This window comes from Chanodichthys erythropterus, chromosome 23 (assembly GCF_024489055.1).
Source record: "Chanodichthys erythropterus isolate Z2021 chromosome 23, ASM2448905v1, whole genome shotgun sequence".
NCBI classification, from domain to species: domain Eukaryota; kingdom Metazoa; phylum Chordata; class Actinopteri; order Cypriniformes; family Xenocyprididae; genus Chanodichthys; species Chanodichthys erythropterus.
The window spans coordinates 20,904,205-20,922,079 of NC_090243.1; the positions used below are offsets into that span (position 1 = coordinate 20,904,205).

The window sequence follows — 17,875 nt, forward strand, 5'->3', positions numbered from 1 at the left end:
TTTTATTTTCTATTATAAAATATTTTATTTTTATTTATGAAAAGTTAGCTGTTAATGTATTTTTATTTTACTTTTATTTTGTTTTGTTTTTTAATTTTATTCTTATAAAATTCCCATTTTTTTTATTCTTAAAATTCCAATTTTCCAATTTTTTTTATTCTTATAAAATAAAAATAAAAAATTATATCTTTATTTATAAAGTCAGCTGTAAATGTTTTTTATTTTATTTCATTTTATTGTTTTGCTTTATTTTATTTTATTTATCACTTTGCCTTAAATTGAAATCTCAAACCCAAAATGCCATGTTAATCTTTAAATACTGTAATAATATTTATGATTTATGACATTAATGAAAGTTATTATGATAAACCTGTTGTTATCTTCAGGAAGCTCCGTCCATCGTCTCATCGAGCGCTTCGGTCTTCCTCAAACTGGCGCCGAGACCAGATTCTACATCAACCACATCTTATCGTACGATCAGAGCCGGCGGACGCCCAGATGGGTGGCAGAACACCTGTCGGGTCAGAGGTTACAGGGTGAGTGTCGTCTTGTCTCGCCCATCAGGACCGTCGCTCTGATTCTTACGCTGCTTCAACCCTCCGCCAGGTCAAGCCGACAGGAAACACTGCAAATTCAAACCCGATCCCAAGATTCCCGAGCTCTTCACGGCCCGTAACGAGGACTACCTGCGCAGCGGCTGGTCACGCGGTCACATGGCTCCTGCAGGAGACAACAAGATCTCTGAGGTTCAACACTGTATATATGGATATAGAAGGCCAAATGACTCAAAATGAAAGCTTTTCCCTTCTAACGATCCTATGCTAATGATATTATCATGTTCACAGCAAGCGATGGCCGAGACTTTCTATCTGTCCAACATCGTCCCTCAGAACTATGAGAACAACGCCGGCTTCTGGAACAGGTGTGTGAGTGTGTGTGTGTGTGTGTGTGTGTGTGTGTGAGTAGCGCGCTCATGTGCTCGTGTGTTCTGTAAGGCTGGAGATTTACTGCAGAGATCTGACGCTGAGGTTCAGTGACGTGTGGCTGGTGTCTGGACCGCTGCTGCTGCCACAGGTGCGAGAGGACGGGCGGAGGACCGTCTCCTATCAGGTGACCAAACATCAGCTTTCACGCCAACACAACATGAGGAAATAAACAAGATGTCAGGAGATCATTTCATTAAGAAAATGTTACTCACATCATAGAAATTATTGTTACGCCACATGTCAAAAATAGCTTCAAAGTCTTACATTTTTATGGTTTCATAGCATTTTTCTTTGTTTTAAAGCATATAAAGGACATTAACGCAAAACGAGGCAAGAAACTAAAGAAATAACATGAGAAAAATAAAGGCAAATAACACAGTAAGGAATAATAAAATATTGTTATATTATTATTATAATAGAAAAAAATAAGCAAAAAAAATAAAATAAAGAAAAAAAAGAGAAAGAAATATGAGAAAAATAAAGGCAAATAACACAAACACATTAAATAAATTCATTAAGAAAATGCTACACACATCATGGAATAATATTAATAATAATAATAATTATTATTATTATTATTATAGAATATGTCAAGAATATCATCAAAATCCTAAATTTTTATATCATTTTGTCTGATTTCTTAGTTTTTACTTTGTATTAAAACATTTTCCTAATAGAAATTGATACAAAAACAAGGCAAAAAAAAAAGAAAAAGAAATAAAATAAAGATAAATAACACATTAAGGAATAGTAAATATTACTATTATATTATTATTATTGAATATATCAAGAATATCTTTAAAATCCTACATTTTTATGTCATTTTGTGTGATTTTTTTGTATTTTTCTTTATATTAAAACATTTTCCTATTAGAAATTGATGCAAAAACAAGACAAAAATGTAAAAAAATAAATAAAATAAAGAAATAACGTGAGAAAAATAAAGGCAAATAACACATCATCAGAGAATTTAATTAAGAAAACACATAATGGAATAATAATAATAATAATTATTATTATAGAATATATCAAGAATATCTTCAAAATTCTACATTTTTATAGAATTTTGTCTGATTTCTTAGCTTTTTTCTTTGTAAAATTCAGGAAATGTTTACTAGAATTCTGTATTATAGTCATAAACACTTTATTTTCCTCTCTTTTGATAGTGAAGGCTTTTAGTGAAAAGAAATTGTAATGATAATGAATGTCCAGCAGGTGGCGCTGGTGCACTGCATCAACTCTCAAACGTCAGTCATCAGTTTAACAATACTCAGCGTTTCCTTCTTAACCTCAAACAGATGTTAAAATTATGATTTCTAAGTGTACGTCCCTCATCGATTACTCTTTAAGATAATAATAATAACACCACCTGACTGAAAATGAAGTTTTACATAACAGAGGAGCCAGTGTCGGGGGGGTCCGGAGCTCCAGCTGGCTTCAGAGGGACAGATCTGGTCTAAATGGACACAGACAGGTGCCCCGAGGCTCTGAACTCTCCCAAATGAGCCGAGACAGAAGCCACGTCACCTCCATCCAAACACACGGAGAGTCTCCGGGGACCGGGCCATGTGTGCCGCTCCGCGCCCGTTTTCAGGGAATTATGTGCTTGTGCAGTGAGCCGTCTGATGGGAGTTTGGGTAACGGTGAATGTGCCGAGAGGAACTCAGTCTAACCGTGACCGGTCCGGTTTTGCCTCGTCATTCTGATCTGGAGTTTCCCCAGATTACAGTTTCTCTTGATCTGAAATCATTGCTTTCATAGTCCCGCCTCTCCATCAGCTGCCGGAGTGAGATGGACATATCCCAAAAAATACATAATGATCATTCTGTCAGCATGTTCTCTGTATCAGTGTCCCTGAAACGCCCCCATCTTCACAATATGCCTCATTTAAATAAATCAAATAATAATTTAAATAATAATTAATAATAATAATATGCAGAATAAAGGGGCGAGGCCTGGTTGAGTTAGTTATTAGTGTGTTGAAACTGGCGGTTATGGTAAGGGGCGGAGCATTTCCCAAACACCAATCACAGCACACTGCTCCAGCCGACCAATCAGAAGACATTGTGCTTTCAGAAGGAGGGGCTTCATAGAGACAGGAACTAAACGTTATTGACAGACTGGGAAGAGAGGAGCTGAACAATGAGGAAAATGATCAACATTCAATCTTGTAGAGCCCAAAAACAATATAATATGGTTGTTTAAGTCATATATAGTGTTTTTTAGTCATATGACACATCTGTGTTGTCTTTTTTATCCTGTTTGAAGCTTCATTGTTCATCCAAAGATCATCCTGAAATTGTTAAAATAATCATGTTTAGGAAAGTGTGTCATAAAGTTGAGTGAATGTTGACAGAACTTGTATGGATGAACTTAATTTTTTTTTAAATTTTTATTTTTATATACACTACCATTCAAAAGTTTTTTTTGACCGTAATTATTTCATTAATGTGACAGTAAAGACATTTATAATGTTACAAAATGTAGGGCCAAGCAATAATAAAAAAATAATCTTGAGATTAAACTCGTTAAATTTCGAGAAAAAGGTTGAGATAAAATGTTGAGAATAAATGCATTAAATTACGATAAAAAACTTGTTAAATTTCGAGAAAAAAGTTGTTACATTATGAGAACAAATTAGTTAAATTACGAATTTGTTCTCATAATCTAACAGCTTTTTTCTCGTAATTTAATGACTTTATTCTCAGCAATTTATTTTTTTCTCGAAATTTAACAACTTTATTCTCGAGATGGTTTTATTTTTTTATTATTGCTTGGCCCTAATCCTCTTCCGTATGACAGAACTTGTATGGATGAACTTAATTTTTTTATTTTTTTTTTAAATAGCAGAATATTTATTTTTACAATTTTTATTTTTTTGTAATATATTTTTTATTTTTATATACACTTCCATTCAAACAGGTTTTTTTTTTACCGTAATTTATACTTTTATTGAGCAAGGATTCATTAAATTGACAGTAAAAACATTTAAAATGTCACTAAATATTTCTATTTCAAATAAATGCTGCTTTTTTAAACTTTCTATACACCAAAAAATCCTGAAAAATAAAATGTATCACAGTTTCCCCAAAAATATGACTGATTTCAACACTGATAATAATCATAAATGTTTCTTGAGCATCAAATCATCATATTAGAATGATTTCTGAAGGATCATGTGACACTGAAGACTGGAGTAACGATGCTGAAAATTCAGCTTTGATCACATGATATAAATTATATATTACTATATATTCACATAGAAAACCATTATTTTAAATAGTAATAATATTTCACATTTTTATTGTATTTTTGATCAAATAAATGCAGCAGAAAAACACGCACTTTTTATGTATTATATGTGTGTAAATTGCATCCAACACTTTCTAATCCATGTTTCCCTCTGACAGCTGATCGGAGAAGACGACGTTGCCGTTCCCACTCACCTGTACAAGGTGGTCCTTGCGCAGAAAGACTCGACTCTGGCTCTCGGGGCGTTCGTGGTCCCAAACGCTCCGATCGGCTTCGAGCGTCCGCTGACGGACTTCCAGGTGAGCCTGTCTGATTTAGAGCGCATGTCCGGCCTGACGTTCTTCCCTGAGGTGGATCGAGCCGAGCAGCTGAAGAACCTGTGTGACGTGGACTCGTGCCAGCTGATGGACTTCACACAGTTCACGCTGTACATCAGCGGGCGGAAGGTCAAGAGCGCCAGGACGCTCGCGCGGCTGGAGAAGGTCATGACGGAGCTGAGGGACGCGGGAATCACGCCTGACGACTATCTGGCCAACCTTTACCTGGAGAAGAAACGAGAACTTGTGGAGAAGGAGAAGAAACCAGAGCAGTGAAGCGGTCTAGATGTGCGTTTAATTGGTTTTGCAGAATTTTAGCAGATTTGTGTGTTTTTTACTGTTATTGTTACTTAAACGTTCCTGTTTTCTCATCACAGTCAAAGCCTTGAAACTTACTTGAAACCCCTGCTTATTCAGTATTACATTTACATAAATAAAGTATTTTATTTCTCATTTGCTGTTGTTGTGCTTTCATACATTTGTTTATCCTCCAGGGTCTTGGAAATTAATAAAATGAATAAAAAGATTTTGGCTTTGACCAATAACTGCTGCCAAAAATGACTGAATTTTAGTAGCATTGAGATATTATGGGATATTTTTGTGTGTGTGTGTGTGTGTATATATATATATATATATATAATTAGTGATTAATCACACACAAAATAGGTTTGCGTTTACATAATATATGTGTGTATACTGTGTATATTTATTATGTATAAATACATGCACATGTATTTATTTAAGACATTTTTATATATATACATGTATATTTATATATAATTTATATATAAATATATTTGTTAAATATATGCATGTGTATGTATATATATTATATAAATACACACATGCATGTATATATTTAACAAAAATATATAATATAAATACATAAATATACATGTATATACATATACACATAAATATACACTGAACACTCATGTAAAACTAATATGGCATGCAATTAATCACGATTGATTGTTTTACAGCACTATATATATTTTATATATTATATATATATATATATATATATATATATATATACATACATATTTTTAGTTTGTATTTTCATTTTTATTAACGTGTCAGTAATTTTGTTGTTTTTGTCATTTTTATTAGTTATTGTTTTGTTTTTTCTTCTAATATATCTGTATATTTTTTATTTCAGTTTTGGTTTTAGTACATCAACTTTAACTAAATGAAACTAGCTGAAATAAAATGTTTTTTAGATTTAATTTTCTGTTAACTATTTTAAGTTTATATATATATATATATATATATATATATATATATATATATATATATATATATTATAGTTTTAGTTAACTATAATAAGCCTGATATTAAATTAAATTTCATAATTAATTAACACTGTTATTTTCTCAGTTTGATGCTGCTCTGAACAGTCTGTATTATATAATGCGCTATAGATATGAATGTAAATTGTATCTCGCCCACTAGTCAGTATAAATGTTTCCAGTTATTCTTTGTAAGTGCTTTACAGGATCATCATTGAGTCACAAACAGCTGTAAATGTCACTGCTTTCTTCATGAACATGAATGAGAGGCTGTTGTTGTTGTGTTGCTGTTAGTTTTGCATGAGTGATTTGATTTGATCTTAAAATCAATGTCTTCAGCGCTCAGGGTCTCGTCTCGTCCGGTCTGATGAAGGACTCACATAAATAACTCGATCTCATCTCGCCGCAGCTGCACTGAACTTCCTGACAGAAGTCGCATGTAATTGTGTTTGACGTTCAGATTGCGGCGCAGTAAAACAGGAGATGTCTGAGGCTGTTGTCAGATCGACACTTTTTGTGTTGGTCTTCTGTATCTGACCTCTGACCCCAGAGCAGTGTCATACATCAACAGGTTTTGTTTTATTGACATCTGATGCAGATAAAATGCAAACGTTAATAAAACAGAAAGATTTAATTGTTTATATTAAAGGGCATTTAGTTCTGTTATGAGGAACATTTGATAGCTTTAGTCATTTACAGTCTGAACAAGTATGACTTTACATAATTATGTTACTGTAAAATCAAATCAGCATCAAACACAAAAGAAGCTGTACATAAAATCAAAAGAACCACTGCTATTATTAATGGACAGTCACATGTTTAGTTTTGGAGTCGTGTAGCATCTTTGCGTTGAGCTGATTTTTTAGTGTATTTAATTTAGAAATCTATTCATATTAGTTTAATATAAGTTTATTTACACTTCTGTTTACTAGGAGGTTGGTAAGATGTGTTGTGAGTGGTTGCTAAGGTGTTCTTGATGGTTGCTAGGTGGTTGGTTGGTGGTTGGGTTCCTAAGGGGTGCAGGGTGGTTCATTTGAGGTTGCTGAGATGTTCCGGTTGTTAAGATGTTTTGGGTGATTGCTAGGAGGTTACTAAGCTGCAGATGGTTGCTAGGAGAATGCTAAGGTGTTCTGGATGGTTGATCAGAGGTTACTATGATGTTCGGGGTGGTTACTAAGGTGTTCTAAGTGGATGACAGGACATTGCTAAGGTGTTCTGGATGGTTGCTAGGAGGTTTCTAAGATGTGGGTGGTTACTAGGAGGTTGCTAAGACGTTCTAAGTGGATGATAGGACATTGCTAAGGTGTTCTGGATGGTTGCTAGGAGGTTTCTAAGATGTAGGTGGTTGCTAGGATGATGCTAAGGTGTTCTGGATGGTTGATCAGAGGTTGCTATGATGTTCGGGGTGGTTACTAAGGTGTTCTAAGTGGATGACAGGAAATTGCTAAGGTGTTCTGGATGGTTGCTAAGAGGTTTCTAAGATGTAGGTGGTTGCTAGGAGGTTGCTAAGGTGTTCTAAGTTGATGATAGGAACTTGCTAAGATGATGTTCTGGCTGGTTCCCAAGATATTCTGGATGGTTGCTAGGAGGTTGCTAAGATGTTCTGGGTGGTTGCTAGGAGGTTTATAAGATGTTGTAGGTGGTTGATCGGAGGTTGCTATATTATGGGTTATGTTGCCAGGAGGTTGCTAAGGTGTTCTAAGTGGATGATAGGAGGTTGCTACGATGATGTTCTGGGTGGTTGCTAGGAGGTTTCTAAGATGTAGGTGGTTGCTAGGATGATGCTAAGGTGTTCTGGATGGTTGATCAGAGGTTGCTATGATGTTCGGGGTGGTTACTAAGGTGTTCTAAGTGGATGACAGGACATTGCTAAGGTGTTCTGGATGGTTGCTAGGATGTTTCTAAGATGTGGGTGGTTACTAGGAGGTTGCTAAGACGTTCTAAGTGGATGATAGGACATTGCTAAGGTGTTCTGGATGGTTGCTAGGAGGTTTCTAAGATGTAGGTGGTTGCTAGGATGATGCTAAGGTGTTCTGGATGGTTGATCAGAGGTTGCTATGATGTTCGGGGTGGTTACTAAGGTGTTCTAAGTGGATGACAGGAAATTGCTAAGGTGTTCTGGATGGTTGCTAAGAGGTTTCTAAGATGTAGGTGGTTGCTAGGAGGTTGCTAAGGTGTTCTAAGTTGATGATAGGAACTTGCTAAGATGATGTTCTGGCTGGTTCCCAAGATATTCTGGATGGTTGCTAGGAGGTTGCTAAGATGTTCTGGGTGGTTGCTAGGAGGTTTATAAGATGTTGTAGGTGGTTGATCGGAGGTTGCTATATTATGGGTTATGTTGCCAGGAGGTTGCTAAGGTGTTCTAAGTGGATGATAGGAGGTTGCTACGATGATGTTCTGGGTGGTTGCTAGGAGGTTTCTAAGATGTAGGTGATTGCTAGGATGATGCTAAGGTGTTCTGGATGGTTGATCAGAGGTTGCTATGATGTTCGGGGTGGTTACTAAGGTGTTCTAAGTGGATGACAGGAAATTGCTAAGGTGTTCTGGATGGTTGCTAAGAGGTTTCTAAGATGTAGGTGGTTGCTAGGAGGTTGCTAAGGTGTTCTAAGTTGATGATAGGAACTTGCTAAGATGATGTTCTGGCTGGTTCCCAAGATATTCTGGATGGTTGCTAGGAGGTTGCTAAGATGTTCTGAGTGGTTGATAGGACATTGCTAAGATGTTCTGGGTGGTTGCTAGGAGGTTTATAAGATGTTGTAGGTGGTTGATCGGAGGTTGCTATGTTATGGGTTATGTTGCCAGGAGGTTGCTAAGGTGTTCTAAGTGGATGATAGGAGGTTGCTACGATGATGTTCTGGGTGGTTGCTAGGAGGTTTCTAAGATGTTGTAGGTGGTTACTAAAATGTTCTAGGTGATTGACTGGAGGTTGCTATGATGTTCTGGGTGAGTGTTAGGAGGTTGCTAAGATGATGTTCTGGCTGGTTACTAAGGTGTTCTGGATGGTTGCTAGGAGGTTTCTAAGATGTAGGTGGTTGCTAGGAGGTTGCTAAGGTGTTCTAAGTGGATGATAGGAGGTTTCTAAGATGTTGTAGGTTGTTGCTAGGAGGTTGCTATGATGTTCTGGGTGGTTGCTAGAAGTTTGGTAAGGCATTCTAACTGGATGATAGGAGGTTGCTAAGATAATGTAAAGGGTGGTTGCTAAGGTGTTCTGAGTGGTTAATAGGACATTGCTAAGGTGTTCTGGGTCATTGCTAGGAGGTTGTTAAGATGTTCTAAGTGGATGATAGGAGGTTGCTAAGATGATGTTCTGGGTGGTTTCTAGGAGGATGCTAAGGTGTGCTGAGTGGTTGATAGTACATTGCTAAGGTGTTCTGGGTCGTTGCTTGGAGGTTGCTAAGATGTTTTGGTCGGTTGATTGACAGATTTTTTTTAACCTGTTCCACTTAATATTTTTGCATCACTGATTACAGACCTTCATCTGTAGCTGCTTAGACAGAGATGATGTTGTGCATTATGCTCTTCATTCACACAACACCTCTGGACCTTTCAGCACGGCCAGCATACATAAAAGACTTTAAACCGTCCTGTTTAACAGTGATTCCCACATGAGAATACACTTCTTTATATGAATATGTGGGTCACGTTGAAGGCCAAGGATATGTAAATGCACAGATAACAGATTAGTTTGCAGGATTTGTTTTTCAGTCCAGATAAATCATGCTGTGTGGTGAAGAATCGCTGCTGTCCGTACAGTATCGTAGCATCAGATGCGTGTGTTGTTAACCCAGTTACACAGAGAGAAATACAGCTCCCATGATTCCACAGGGCTATTTTCACCCTTCCCTCCCATGACTCTCTGCTGTGGCTGCGTCAGCGTTCTGTGCCACAGCGAGACAGTGATCAAGCGCCAGACACTTTCTGCAAACGAGTCACATTCGAAGTTTGTTTGCCAGCATGGCAATTTTAGTAAGATATTCCTCTCCCCAACAGAAATCTTTCCAAAGACTTTCTGCTTTTCTGGAAGTCACCTTCCTCCGCTGTTGTGCGGGAACGGCACATTTTTCTCTTGCTTTGCAAATCGGAACTCGGTGTTCCAGAAATTAACATTGATTTTTTTTTTGCTCTTGTTTTTGTAGAAACAGGGAAGCGTTTCAGTTGTGGTGATGAGGTTCGGTTAGAAGTCTTACAGGTCGTGTTTCTTATTTCTTCACAGGAAAATTTCAGGTTCAACACAAGTTATGCTTTAAACATTTGCAGAATAATGACAACAGCAAGTGACCTGCAATGAACAATAAAATACACTATACTAAACTATAGCCAGCAGACTTAAAAGGAGGTTGCTAAGATGATGTTCTAGGTGGTTGCTAGGAGGTTGCTAACTAAGATGAGATTTATATTGCTTAATAAATTACTGATTTATTAACAAAAAATCTTACCTTATATCTCACTATATATATATATATATATATATATATATATATATATATACTTACTGTACCTTACTGTTTTTTCTGCTGTGATAATCATCATTATTTCACAAAATTGCTGATGATTGATCTTGATCTTGAAGCTAAACATCGTTTTTTTGTTTTGATTTGTTTTGTGTGTAAATTCACGAGAGTCATCAGTCTCTGTGTGTCTGATTTCATCTGAATCCCTGGAGCTTTAGATGAACAATAATCAACGCACATCCGTTCATCTTCTGCTTGTGTTTTCATGTGTGTTTCAGTGTTCAGACGGCATGCATTAACCGCAGGCGTGTGGTTGGGTAACATGCCACAGCGCATCTGATCACGGATCAGCTCCAGACTGAAGCATCTTCGCTGACGGCACCAGAAAACACTGTCTGAGGACCAGGAAATGAAGCACGTCGCTTCCGCTTGCATGCACCCGACGCTTAATCTGGGTTCATCTTTAGGTTGTCTGTGTTGTCGTTCACCTTTTACCTTTATTTATATAGTGCTTTATACGTTACAACACAGATTGTTTCAAAGCAGCTTCATAGTATTAAGCAGCAAATTATAAGACAAATTCTGTTGTAAAGCAACTCTAAAAAGACAATAATGTTGATTCAGTTTAGTTCAATAGCTTGTGTCTGCTATAGAATGATAAAGTAAAAAAGTCAAAATTCTGACTTTTTTCCTCACAAATGCGAGTTTATAAATCAAATAACATTATAACTCAATTCTGACTTTATCTCTTGCAATTATGACTTTATAACTTACACAATTGTGAGAAATGAACTCGGAATTGCAAGACAAAAGTCAGAACTGTAAGATATACTTGCAATTGCAACTTGTCTAATAATTTCACTTCTCAGAATTGCGAGTTTATGTCATGCAATTCAGACTTTATAACTCATAATTGTGAGTTTTATATCACGATTCTTGAGATAAAAGTCACAATTACCTTTTAATTTTTTATTCTAAGGTAGAAACTAACACCTTTCACGCAGTAATCCCAGTAAATTACCGTAAATTTACCATTTTGTGTCATGACAAATCGGGTCTTCCCTCAAAATCGGGTCTCCACAAACTACATGAATGATATTAACTTAAAATACACATAGCTTACTATATAATGTATAAGAAAACAAATTGATGCATGATAAAAGCAATTGAACGTAATTGACATTATTGATTTGTTTTATTTATAACTGAAATACTTGGACATTTAACACTTAATTTAACACAATTACATTAAAGATGATTTAGAATATATTTATGGTATATGCAAATGCTTGTATAAATTAAGCTATTAGGCTAATCTGCTTGTTAACTAATACAGACATAAATGGTCATTATAACATAGTTGAAATAGCACTTATCATAACATTATTTTGTAGGAGGTCAGTGGTCGCGCCGGCGCGATAACACCTCGGTTTTTCTTACCAGTGCAAAAGAGACTCAAAATGCTCTGTCAGTTTTGGATATACAAATAAGAGTTACACATTGTTAGAAACTGTGGAATGTCTTCTTCTTCTTTTGTTGTTTTTTGCAAAATAAAGAAAACTAACATGATGTGTGAGCCGCAGTCTCTTTCTCAATTAAGTCCATTACAGTCGTTAGAAAATGAACTGTAAGTTCATGAAAACTAATCACACAAACATGAGACATATATCTAAAGAAATGTTGAAATGTCAGGTTTTAAATCAGTGCAAGTCAAATCAGAAAAAAATATTCTCTGTTTATGTAATCTCTTTGAAAAAAAGAGATGTCAGTTGTTCGCGAGTCACCTCATTATCCACTAATGTGCGCGCACTATTCAGACGCAAATTCCGAGGTGATCCATGCAACGGAGTGAACACCCGCATCAGCTTTAAAAAAATGCATCAATGCATAACGATATAGCAATTTGAACCACTGGGATCGTTTGGGGAGCAATTGGAGACCTGATTTCAGGGGGTATCAAATTTGCCACTACACCGGACGTGCTACATTCACCATTCAGTTGCGTCGCTTCCCTGTTAGTAGAGATAGTAAAGTGCCTATCATATGCATACTTAAGAATCTCGCCGGAAGTAGTAGGTCATCTGGGTACAGTTTGCCTACTCTTTTATGAGTACTATGAATTCGGGCATACTTCTTTTGTCACATACTGTATTTTGCCTACTATGTAGTAGGAAAGTATACAATTTCTTTATGAACTCGGCGCGTTCGGACCTCGTACATCCTCATAATCTTCATTCTTTGTTCACACACAGCATCATAACGGGTAATGTTACAACTTCTCATATGGTAAATTGCCAGAACCTGTGTTTTTGAAAAGATCGTGACCACTTAACAGTAATTTACCGTTAATTTACCAGTAAAACTGTATGCGAGAAAGGGGCTATTATATGTTGCTAAATTTTTAATCATTACACAAATTTGATTGGGATATAAAGCAGCTCTGCAGTCATTTTCAGTTGGTTCGTGACCATTATTTCTGTCCTTATTTGACCATGAAGAAAAAACACATCATTTATAGCTACAGTCTTCAGTCTCTTTTATTTGCGCTGCTGTTGATCTCTCTCTGCAGCGGCTCTTTGAGGACACCAGACTCTCCTCGGCTCAGAGGACTTGATCCCGACGTGACCGCGTGTGTCTTTTCAGCCTGTTGTTTCTCCTCTGACCTACTGACCTTCATAAAGCGACTCCAGCGTCCAGCCTCATACTTCACCGGAGAGCGGAAGCTTATTTACAGCCTTATTGCACACATGAATTAAACAGTGGGAACATTATTAATCAATCACACACAGTGTTTGCAAGGATGTTTCTACAGTATGTGTTAGTTATGGTGTTCTGGGTCATTGCCATGGCACTTCAATGTGGTTTCCAGGTGGTTTTCTTACTGCAGGATGACTCACACACTTTGATGATCACATCACTAACACTAAATATAAACAATAATAATAGTGGTGCTTGAAACACACTGACATTGATCACATCTGTATGTATGTAAAGGTCATCTGCTGTGTGTTGAATTCTTCTGCGTCTTTATTACGTATGTAAAATAGGGCAGAAAAGCTCTTGTTTAGGAGCTGCCATCCTTTACCCCATTTTTTTCCCGCTGTGCAGGACAGTTTTGCCCAATTAAATTGATGTATGGAGCGCGCGTGCACACCTGCTGTACGTTTGATTTGTAACACACTCGCTGTGTGTTCTCGGATGTTGTTTGTGTTCACAGCTAATGTGGAGTAAGACACTTCCGCTCAGAAAAATACAAGCTGCTCTTTCATTCCTCTGAATCGCATGAGTCACTAGAATGACGACTTGTTCTGTGAACGCACGGCCGCTAATGCGTCTTCTCCAAAATGCATCTTTCTGAAAAATTGACTTTGTGGGGTGTAATGCGTCTGGGGTGTAAAATTAAAAATGCTGAGCAGGCGTGTTTGAGAGTCAGATATGACTGGAATGGCTGGATTGAGTTTGGCCCTTCGATAGCAGCAACAAAAAATTAAATAAATAATAAAATATAATATTAATAAATCTATAAAAATGTATATATATATATATATATATATATATATATATATATATAACAAAAACTTAAAATATATATTATTTAAAAAAGTTCTTAAATTATAATTATATTAAAGATTAATGATAGTATATGCAAATGAACAATGTTTACTCATTCTCTGTGTTTCACCAAAATCTGCCAGTTGGCGCGTTTTGCTATCTATTGGCTTTTGTGAAAGCTACAGATTATACTTCTGCATTTTTGTATTTCCGCCCACAGACTGTCAGATCATCACAGGGTTATTAACAGAACAGTTATTATAAGAGTAGGTTTATCACTGAAAATTGTATTGTACTTTGTCTACTGTTTAAACAGCATTATGGTAAAAATGGAACTGAGGTTTCTCAGATGTATTGCGTCTTGGCGTTCTCTCCATATTTATGATTCTTTGCAGCCTTTATCTGCTGCCTACAACATGCTGGATCCTTCACTGGAAACTGAAATTAACTCAACTCACTTCCGCTAAACATTTACTCTTTGAATTCTTGCACACAGGAACAATACAAGTCAACACCGTTATGAATAAAAGTTTGCTAAGTATTTCCTACTAAAGCAAGGAGGTATTTGACAATTGTATCAGCATGCCCAATGCATTATATATATATATATATATATATATATATATATATATAATGTATATATGTATATGTATGTATGTATATATATATATATATATATATATATATATATACAGTGGTATGCGAAAGTTTGGGAACCCCTTGCAGAATCTGTGAAAATGTGAATAATTTTAACAAAATAAGAGCGATCATACAAAATGCATGTTATTTTTTATTTACTACTGTCCTGAGTAAGATATTTTACATAAAAGATGTTTACATATAATCTACAAGACAAAAAAATAGCTGAATTTATTAAAATATCTCCGTTCAAATGTTTGGGAACCCTTGATTCTCAATACTGTGTGTGGTCATCTGATGATCCACGACTGTTTTTATGTTTTGTGATGGTTGTTCATGAGTCTCTTGTTTGTTCTGAGCAGTTAAACTGAGCTCTGTTCTTCAGAAAAATCCTCCAGGTCCTGCAGATTCTTCAGTTTTCAAGGATTTTTTGCATATTTGAATCCTTTACAGCATTGATTTTAAGATCCATCTTTTCACACTGAGGACAACTGATGGACTCAAACACAACTTTTAAAAAAGGTTCAAACATTCACTGATGCTCCAAAAGGAAACACAATGCATTAAGAGCCGGGGGTTGAAATATATATCAGATACCAATGCATTTACTCTAGTAATACACAGTTCAGGTTGCATGATAAATAACGTCTATTCATCTCTGTGAGATTTGTCTCTAATAAGGTTGTGTGTGTGTGTGTTTTTGTGGCAAACAGGAGGTTGTGTAGCGCTGGGTCACCGCTGCCCTCCGGGAGAATAAGCTCATCCTCTCCTGGTGTCCAGGGACCTCATCAGATCCTGCTGTCATGGCAACCATATACACCAAACACTGGGTTCATGGACCGACACTCATCACAGCCCAATAAAGATACAGAGAGAGGAAATGATTGTCCTCGTCTTTATTCACAGTGAGTTTTTAACATTGTCAAATGATACTGTACTGTGACTTAAACACCCTCACAAACATGCATGAACTCATCCACATGTTGTTCCAAACCCTCTGAGCAAGAGGCCTTGTTTTGCTCTCGAACATTCAGAGATGCTTTCCTGGCTCGATAAACAGGGGTTTACATTACTAAAGCATCGATAATCATTACACATCACATATACACACTCATCCTGTAATGCACATGCTGTCCATTTCCTGTCCAGGCCTGAAGAGTGATGCTAATCGCAGTGAGTGCTCATGGGAAGGACTCGTTTGAGATCAGCCATGACCAAAGGCCAGATGAGACTTCAACTTCCTCCATCTGTCCCTCTCACTTCCTGAGTGCTAAATGCTCTTAGATGACTTTCATTTAATTTTTGGGGCATAGAAGTTTTCTCTGCCACATTCAGGCTTTTAGATGCTTTAAAATGTGACTTAACAGTTACAGAAAGTCCAAAAACTGTTTCGTTTATAGATGTGCTTTCAGCCTCGGCTGTCATCTTAGACTATATTGATTTTTTTTTTTTAAATCCTCGATTGCAATATGATGGTGTCGATTAACTGACAAAATAATGGAAATGGTGCATTCCAACGACAAAAACTGCATTGTTAGACCAAAGGCTGTTAAACCATTCCATCATTTATGAGACAACACTTCTCCGGCATTGAAGGAATTTTCCTTCATTTATGAGACAACACTTCTCCGGCATTGAAGGAATTTTCCTTCATTTATGAGACAACACTTCTCCGGCATTGAAGGAATTTTCCATCATTTATGAGACAACACTTCTCCGGCATTGAAGGAATTTTCCTTCATTTATGAGACAACACTTCTCCGGCATTGAAGGAATTTTCCTTCATTTATGAGACAACACTTCTCCGGCATTGAAGGAATTTTCCTTCATTTATGAGACAACACTTCTCCGGCATTGAAGGAATTTTCCTTCATTTATGAGACAACACTTCTCCGGCATTGAAGGAATTTTCCTTCATTTATGAGACAACACTTCTCCGGCATTGAAGGAATTTTCCTTCATTTATGAGACAACACTTCTCCGGCATTGAAGGAATTTTCCTTCATTTATGAGACAACACTTCTCCGGCATTGAAGGAATTTTCCTTCATTTATGAGACAACACTTCTCCGGCATTGAAGGAATTTTCCTTCATTTATGAGACAACACTTCTCCGGCATTGAAGGAATTTTCCTTCATTTATGAGACAACACTTCTCCGGCATTGAAGGAATTTTCCTTCATTTATGAGACAACACTTCTCCGGCATTGAAGGAATTTTCCTTCATTTATGAGACAACACTTCTCCGGCATTGAAGGAATTTTCCTTCATTTATGAGACAACACTTCTCCGGCATTGAAGGAATTTTCCTTCATTTATGAGACAACACTTCTCCGGCATTGAAGGAATTTTCCTTCATTTATGAGACAACACTTCTCCGGCATTGAAGGAATTTTCCATCATTTATGAGACAACACTTCTCCGGCATTGAAGGAATTTTCCTTCATTTATGAGACAACACTTCTCCGGCATTGAAGGAATTTTCCTTCATTTATGAGACAACACTTCTCCGGCATTGAAGGAATTTTCCTTCATTTATGAGACAACACTTCTCCGGCATTGAAGGAATTTTCCTTCATTTATGAGACAACACTTCTCCGGCATTGAAGGAATTTTCCTTCATTTATGAGACAACACTTCTCCGGCATTGAAGGAATTTTCCTTCATTTATGAGACAACACTTCTCCGGCATTGAAGGAATTTTCCTTCATTTATGAGACAACACTTCTCCGGCATTGAAGGAATTTTCCTTCATTTATGAGACAACACTTCTCCGGCATTGAAGGAATTTTCCTTCATTTATGAGACAACACTTCTCCGGCATTGAAGGAATTTTCCTTCATTTATGAGACAACACTTCTCCGGCATTGAAGGAATTTTCCTTCATTTATGAGACAACACTTCTCCGGCATTGAAGGAATTTTCCTTCATTTATGAGACAACACTTCTCCGGCATTGAAGGAATTTTCCTTCATTTATGAGACAACACTTCTCCGGCATTGAAGGAATTTTCCTTCATTTATGAGACAACACTTCTCCGGCATTGAAGGAATTTTCCTTCATTTATGAGACAACACTTCTCCGGCATTGAAGGAATTTTCCTTCATTTATGAGACAACACTTCTCCGGCATTGAAGGAATTTTCCTTCATTTATGAGACAACACTTCTCCGGCATTGAAGGAATTTTCCTTCATTTATGAGACAACACTTCTCCGGCATTGAAGGAATTTTCCTTCATTTATGAGACAACACTTCTCCGGCATTGAAGGAATTTTCCTTCATTTATGAGACAACACTTCTCCGGCATTGAAGGAATTTTCCTTCATTTATGAGACAACACTTCTCCGGCATTGACTAAATTTTACATAATTTATGAGACAACACTT

The 17,875-nt window shown here is 36.6% G+C and overlaps 1 protein-coding gene across 1 annotated transcript in view; it reads left to right on the top strand.

The window, feature by feature from the left end:
- LOC137013951 (nuclease EXOG, mitochondrial-like) overlaps positions 1 to 4,983 on the top strand; it is a 6,219-nt gene extending 1,236 nt beyond the window's left edge. Inside the window, exons 2-6 of the mRNA XM_067378013.1 lie at positions 387 to 536; positions 607 to 746; positions 846 to 922; positions 996 to 1,110; positions 4,397 to 4,983. Of these exons, the coding sequence (XP_067234114.1) occupies positions 387 to 536; positions 607 to 746; positions 846 to 922; positions 996 to 1,110; positions 4,397 to 4,831 (917 nt within the window). The 3' untranslated portion in view covers positions 4,832 to 4,983. The remainder of the gene's footprint in view (positions 1 to 386; positions 537 to 606; positions 747 to 845; positions 923 to 995; positions 1,111 to 4,396) is intronic.
- Positions 4,984 to 17,875: the final 12,892 nt, after the last annotated feature.